The 7,871-nt window shown below is 36.5% G+C and overlaps 1 protein-coding gene across 1 annotated transcript; it reads right to left on the bottom strand.

The window, feature by feature from the left end:
* Nucleotides 1-897: 897 nt before the first annotated feature.
* On the bottom strand, nucleotides 898-2,860 carry LOC145042813 (EPD1-interacting receptor-like cytoplasmic serine/threonine-protein kinase). Its single transcript, XM_078991294.1, has 4 exons — nucleotides 2,399-2,860; nucleotides 2,179-2,314; nucleotides 1,947-2,083; nucleotides 898-1,860 (listed from the first exon to the last, which is right to left on the bottom strand). The coding sequence occupies exons 1-4, from the start codon at nucleotides 2,777-2,779 to the stop codon at nucleotides 1,084-1,086; spliced, it is 1,431 nt and encodes a 476-aa protein (XP_078847420.1). The 5' UTR covers nucleotides 2,780-2,860; the 3' UTR covers nucleotides 898-1,083.
* Between the last annotated feature and the right edge of the window lie 5,011 nt (nucleotides 2,861-7,871).

Raw genomic sequence — 7,871 nt, 5'->3', positions numbered from 1 at the left:
CTGAGATAACCTCGATTTTAAATAGAGAAAATTACAAATTTAGCCAAATACATTAATTACTTTGTGGAAAATAGCTAAAAAGACTCAAATTACAAAAATAGCCCTTAAAATCGCAGATGGATTAAACTCATCTGCGATTTTGCCCTTTCATCTACGAACGTATAAGTGCCTAAAGCACATATGTGCTTTAGGCACTTGTACGTTCGCAGATGGAAAAGTCCATCTGTGATTTTGTGAAGTCCATCCGCGATTTCTTGGGATCTAGTATAAAAACGTTTCTTTCTTCATTTCTCTCTCTCTCTCTCTCTCTCTCTCTTTAGAGCTATCATGGATGATATCATTGACGATTTCCTTAGAGATGTTTTAAACAAAATTTCCAAAAAATAACAACAAAAATTATAATTTATTGAAAAAATTTATATATAATAAAGTTGTTTTGTAGTCAAACTTATCAATTTCATAGTCAAAATTTATTTAAAAAAAACAAAAAAAAAATTCACAAAATCGCATTTCAAAAGGAGAGGAAATCACAGATGGACATAATCTATCTGCACAGTGAAAAAAAACCAACTGTGAATGTATAAGTGGCTAAAGCACGTCCGTGCTTTAGTCACTTGTACGTTCGCAGATGGCATGAAGAAATCGCAGATGGATTATACCCATCTGCGATTTTAGTGGCTAAAAATGCAATTTTTTTTTACTCTTTTCCACAAAGTAATTAATTAGTATGTATATTTAACTAAATTTACGATTTTCTCTTTTAAATAGCGACATTTGACCGATATTGAAATTTTAATAGCAATAATTATATAAAACATTGATAAGCAAATTTAAAAATCGCGATAGTTGCTTTCCGAATTTGTTTCTAACCACAAATAACTACTTAGAAAAAAAAAATGATTAACAATTGACCTTAGATATTATTACTTTTGATGTATTGTTACAAATCTTCCTTCGAAGATGAAGTACTACATATACTAGCAAATCTTGATACCAACTAACAAATAAACCTCTTTTCTCTTCTTTTTAAATGATTCAAAAACAAGTAACAATCTTATAAACTACCCTAAATATAAACAAAATTTAACATTTTAACAAATTCACACCTCCATTTACTTTGGGTTGGGGCATAGGCAAAAGTGGACTATTCGTACCCTTCTTAAAATTCTTATACAAAGCTGTATCAGAGTACACAGCTCGTGATCTCATTGACCTTATCCTGTGTTTATGCCTGTGACCTTTCTTTTCACCTTCCCGCCGGCGGCCATGTTCTTTCTTCTCAACCACCGCCACCACCTCCGCCTTCTCGCCGGAGCTACTACCTCCACTCCTACTCCCACTAACATCCGTATCTCCCTCTTTCTCTTTTTCTACACCTTTTTCTCCTTCTTTAGGAGCAATATACACAAACGAACCAACTTCCAAATCGTCCAACTCCAGTATATGTTCCAACGTCTTCACCACTTCCGTCATAGCAGGTCGGCATTTCGGGTGGTGGCTTAGACACCGGCTAGCCAACGCCGCCGCCTTCTTTGCCCCTTCCACCGGAAAATGACCATCGAGTTTACAATCCATTATTCTATCAAGATTACTCGGATCTTTCAAAAGCGGTCGTGCCCATTCCACCAAACACTGCTCTCGATTTGGTCGTTTTTTATCCATCGATCTTTTCCCCGTTAATAGCTCTAACAAAACCACCCCGAAGCTGTAAACGTCGCTCATGGTGGTCAAATGACCGGTCATGATATACTCCGGCGCCGCATATCCATGTGTTCCCATGACACGTGTACTCACGTGCGTCTCATCTCCTTCGGGTCCATCTTTCGCTAGCCCAAAATCCGATAGTTTAGCAGTATAATCCTGTTAACATATTAGAATCAGAAAAAAGAAAAAGATGATATAAAGTTATTATAAAGATCGATGAACAAAAGAATATAAGAAATTACCGATGCTAATAATATATTCGAAGTTTTGAAGTCGCGGTAAATGACGGGTTTGTCCTGGCAATGAAGAAAGGCGAGACCTTTTGCAGCACCAAGTGCTATTTGAATCCGGGTCAACCATGGCAATGAGATTGAATACCCTGAATTTATATATATAAATAACAAGATCTTGATTAATATTGTGCATAATTATATAAAAAAGATTGAAACTTTATAAAGAGATTAAGAAAATTACTTCTGAATAATTGACTTTCCAAATTGCCCCTTGTCATGTATTCATAAACGAGAAGCCTGTTCTTCTCCTCACAACAATAACCAATCAACTTCACAAGATGAGGATGCCTCAATTGCCCTAAAAACGTCACTTCGGTCTATAAATTTATAAAAGAAATCCAAAATGAGTAAAGATTTGATATAAAAGAAGAAAAAAAAAGGTTATTTATTTATATGCTTACAAGCCATTCATTGTGGCCTTGACCACCATCTAAATCCAAGAGCTTGACGGCAACCGGTTGAGCCTCTAAACCCGGTCTAAGTTTATCATCTATAAAACCCTTGTGAACCGTTCCGAACCCACCTTCACCGAGATAATTACTAGATGCGAAATCATGTGTAATCATCGTAAGTTGCGCCATAGTGAATTCATGAAGGTCCCACCCAACGATAGAATTCGAAAGTCCATTGATGATGGAAAGTGATGAACTAACATCGGATATCGATAATCTCTGCGAAGTACCCGTTTTAGAAACAAGAGTCTGAGGGTCTAAGCGAACCGTTTTGTTTGTGAAACAACCGAGTAGAATGGTTTTCCATGCGTTGGGTTTTCTTACAGCCATGGGAGAAGAAGAATGTGGAATAATGGTGGTGAAGGTTAGGAGTATATAAGTAGGTGTGATTCTGAACCGGCCGGTTCAGATGAGGGGTAATCTGGACAAAAGTAGGAGGTGAGCGAACCAACTATGATTTGAAAAAGAGAGGATAGAAGTTGGTGGCAAGAGGGTTTTGGTTAGAAGATTCTTGGAACAAAAAGTCTTTAAGGATAACTAATCACTTATTTTCTTGCAGGCTTCTAGCACCTGAGTATATATAAATATATAAATTAGACAAAATTAAATAAATGGTCCTTAATTATCATTTATAAAATGAACCAAATATAGTTCCTATGTAAATTTTTTGACAGGGTGAGATATCATGTGATTTGAAAACGTTGCATCGAAGTCTTTGTGGTTATCATTGTTAGAATATAAAAGCTAAGTACTTGTGAAATTACCAATCTATCATTCATTTGTATAATTGTCATTATTACATTAGACTTGGACACAACTACTACACCTAACGCGCCCATCTAATGAAGCCTACAACTCTCCTTACAACCACACTCTTCAAAACCGAATCAATCTCATAAATCAAAGTATTTTAGAAATTATAACAAAAAATGTGGAAAGTTTGATGTTACAAAATGGATGTTTGTTAATTTCAAGTGTGTCCAAAATCAATATATTTGTTGGTTGTTGTAACGTCTCAAAATACAAATTAAAAATTTTCATTTTTAAATCAAACAAATCATTCATTCATTACTTCCAGAAGACAGATTATGAGACGATGTTTCAGAATAACATCTGAGTAATAACAAAATCATAAGTGCGGAATCTTGAGTGAATGCGATGCAATCATGCCGGACTCTTCCCTTTCGAACAAGAAATACTTGAAACATTTAAACATAAAACTATAAGCACAAAGTTTAGTGAGTTCCTCAAAATACAACTTCATACATATTAGTGGACCTAGCCCTAGGGGTGTGTTTTAACCCATGTGAATGTTATTGTAACGATCCAAAATCCATAAGTAAAAATTTCATTTTTAAATTCATAAATCCAAACATCACATGTCTCGAAATCATCCAAAATACAATCTATCACAAAATATCATAGTAACAAAGATCATAAAATGCAAAAATCATGAGGGGGGATGCTCTGTCATCACGTCGGGCCCTTCCCTTTTGTACCGGAAGTACCTGAAACCAAAAACATATATGTAAGCATAACATCATGTGGCTGTGTCAGGTCCGTAACAACCCCAAGTTCGAATCAACCCTATGTAATAGTAAATAGGTGTGTCAGGTCCGTATCAACCCTCAGGTCCGTATCAACCTCGAGTCCATAAAGACTCTGAGTTCAAATTAGCTCCATATATATATATATATATATATATATATATATATATATATATATATATATATATATATATATATATATCATACAGTTACAAAAGTAATAGTCACATAATGGCATACATCCTACATAAATGAAGGTCTAATTCATACTTTATCTATCTATGGAAAAAATACCATTTTTCCCTTCCCATTCATGACCTAACTAGACAAGGGCCTAAAACGACTAGGGCCTAAGGCCCAAAAATGGCCCAAATGGGTTTCCTGGTAGCACGCCCTACATACCACCTATTATACCCTACGTACAACACTTTATGCAGAAGGATTATGAGGCAACGATCCAGCACATGTAGCATACTCAAGGTTACGCTCGACATACTCTTCAGAAGTCTAGACCTTTTATTAAGGTCTTAATGCTTTAAGACTTAACGTCCAAAATTCAGATCTAACTCCAGTAAACGTTTAAAATCATAAATTTGCAACCTTTAGGCCTTTGCATGGCTACAAGGAGCCCAACACCAAAACCCTAACTCATTTAACCATCTAAAACTCCATAACTCTTTCATGGAAGAATAATAATGTCCAAGCTTGCATTTTTATGACACTAAGCACTCTAAAAGTGCTTGAAAAGACAGTTTAAAACCTCTGGAGTATTCCATATTCACAAAGATCAAGATTATGGGACAAAAGAACACAAATATAAGCTTAAACAAGATCTATTAAATCAATCATCAAGATTTCAATTTTATACCTCCTGAAGATGCACAAAGATGAGAAGAATTTGGATCCAAAGGCTTGAGAGCAACACCACAACTCGAAAGGCTTTCCTTCACCACCAAGAACACCAAAATATTACTAAAAAGCTTCAAATTTTGCACACAAGGATTAGGGTTTTGAGATGAAGGCTGGAGGTAAGAAAGGGTTTAAGGCCATAAAGTTCTTCAAATATTATCCAAACCCTAAAAAATAGGCTTTTCACTCTACATGCGTACGCCCAGGGTGTGCACAAGTCGCCCAACATACACCAGGGAATCTGCACCCATCTTTAAGGACATATGCCCGATGTACCCATCTCGTACACCCAACGTAGGGACCAATTTTGCAATCATTTTAAGGAATTAATTCTAAAATAAAAATACATGGAGCACTAGCATTACGGTTATGATCTAACCATAGTCTTACAATCACTTCCATTGCTACATCCCAGCTGCGGTCTTTCCTATCATGATCCAACCATGGTTTTCCATACAAGTGTTATGCTCCAACCACCGTCTTTCATACAAGTGTTGTGATCCAACCATAGTCTTTCATACAAGTGTTGTGATCCAACCATATTTTTTCATGCAAGAGTCACAAAGACAATCTAGCATCCTGCATAATATAGTGAGAAAACTCAACTCATAAACGCATTCATCAACTAACTAACTCTCATAGTAAAACAGTTGTTGTTACACACCTCCTATTGAATAATACAAGGTAAATCCTTACTTTACCTTCTAAAACTAGCAATTGACCAAAAGTCAAACCATGTCAAAAGTCAATGGTTAATTGACCTCCTCGTTGTGGCCAATCTATGGCCACGCCATGGCTACTCAACTTAGTCACGATTAGAATCTGTTACCATAACGTGTCCAACATGCCACCACGTCGTGGAAGTCCAGGAAAAACAATCGTGAAACCCTTCTTCGCCATGACATGGTACCCTCTTTGCAACATTGTGGTTACTACAATTTGGACTACTAAATGGATTTATTCCTTAATTTGCTATGCCAATTGCTCATATTTTCCAGTAAGCTTCTTAGAACCCTAGTGGTCCATAAAAATCCAAACTTTATAGACATGCATGTCCTTCACCCAACTAGGTCAAAAGATGAGAATGACCTAAATCACATGTATGGCTTTTAAAACTCATTCAACTTCTAGATCTAGAAGATACAGTAACCAATGGAACAATATGAGCTATAAAGTTGCAAACCTTATCTCATAAAAACAATTCCAATTACAAGTATGAACCCACAAATGAACCAAACTAGATCTACTAAGAAGGACCCAAAAACATCAAGTCTTGAAGTCTTACAAATGGTCTAGATAGTGATTCCAAAGATGGAGAGGAGTTGCTGCTTAATCCTTGCACCAAATCCCTCTTCTTCTTTTTTCCTTTAAAGTGCACTAACGACACTAGAAGGATTCAAGAACTTCAAAGGGAGGATATGGTTACTCAAAGATGCTTTGGAAGGTGATAGAGGTTGAGGGTGGAGGAAACCCTAACCATCACTTCCTTTAAATAGGGCCTTAAACCCGAAAATTAGGATTTTTTTTTCACATCAACTGTCACCACACCGTGGCAAGCATGCTGCCACATTATGTTGCATTTAATGAAAACATGTGTTCCCTACAGAATGACACATCATGGTGATCCTTTCACCACGTGGTGAACAAACAAAATCTTCAATAATTACAAAGCAAAACACGTACCTAGAACCGGGCATTACAACACTCCCCCACTTTAATCAGACTTTGTCCTTGAAGTCCGCTTGTGACATCCCCATTTTCATGGCCGGAAAAGACCGATTTTGTTTATGCTTTATAAAAATCAGAGTACCTCTTTTAATAAAAATGTTGCAGAATTTGTTCCCAGTAAAACATGATAAATACGTTATCAAAGCATTTTCGAAGAAAAGTATTTTTATTCATTTTAAAACATTTGGGATGTCATCGTCAATACAGAAACATAAGCATAAACAGAACTTACATTCATTTACACTAGTGATCTACACCTCTTTAATCTCTTAGTGTAATGTAACTTCATATCGGCACCTGTGATTCAAATAAGCTTGAGTGGGTTAGGTTGGGAAACCTAGTGAGTACATAGGGTTTTCAACCCACAATAATATAATCATTATGTTTAATCAATCAACCCAATTACCCATCCCCATTATCTTATTTACTCTTAAGGATCTACCCTAAGAATCAGCTATTCCTCGTTCATTCATTCCTAAGGACTATCCTAAGGAATAGACACGAAATCCATCGTTGCTAATGACACATCTGTCAAGCACAACTGCTAATATCATCACTTAGGCACAGCTGCCAAAATTATGACATTCTTTATGGGGCGCATCTGTCGGTATAGTCCTTTAGGCGTATCTGTCGGGGTTATGAGGTTCTCTATTAGGCACTTTTGTCGGTAGAGTCCTTTAGGCGCATCTGCCAGGGTTATCTCGCTTATTGATAGTATCGTTTTCGAGAGTCCACTCGTAATAGAGGTCAATGGGTTTTTAGAGTACACCGGTGAACACATCGTTCACAACACCTACAGGTTGCGAGCCTGCTAGTGTTCCACTGGACTGTCTAGAATAGTCTGTGGTTGTCATCCATACTCTGCGAGATGATGGGGCCAACATTTGGGTAAAAGGCTTCTCACATCGTCCACCTCTCATCCTCACCTCATGGTCTATTTCACCTTTCAACTCATCATCCAACTCATATTTCATCTACCCATGTTTTATCCAACATATTATGTAGATATAAATACATATATAGTTTAAATCATATAAAACTTGTATAAAATCGTTCATCCAACATAGATAGCAAGTATACAGATAATATGCACACATAACACATAATATATATAAAATACTTCATATCTATGTGTAAGATGAAAGGGACCATGCACTCACTTGATAAGGTGGTGACTCGGTACTTGGACAACGCTTCGTTTACTTTAAAATAATTTCCTTCAACGAAACCTAGTATTA

The sequence above is a fragment of the Lactuca saligna genome, chromosome 4 (genome assembly GCF_052625555.1).
Source record: "Lactuca saligna cultivar CGN05327 chromosome 4, ASM5262555v1, whole genome shotgun sequence".
NCBI lineage: Eukaryota > Viridiplantae > Streptophyta > Magnoliopsida > Asterales > Asteraceae > Lactuca > Lactuca saligna.
The sequence above is the reverse complement of the archived record's forward strand: the minus strand, read 5'-3'. Positions and strand labels throughout refer to the sequence as shown.

Coding starts and splice junctions, on each gene's coding strand:
- LOC145042813 (XM_078991294.1), bottom strand. CDS start 2,779: ATGGCTGTAAGAAAACCCAACGCATGGAAAACCATTCTACTCGGTTGT. Junction 2,084..2,178: donor GGAAAGTCAATTATTCAGAA/GTAATTTTCTTA, acceptor ATATAAATTCAG/GGTATTCAATCTCATTGCCA. Junction 1,861..1,946: donor CGAATATATTATTAGCATCG/GTAATTTCTTAT, acceptor ATATGTTAACAG/GATTATACTGCTAAACTATC.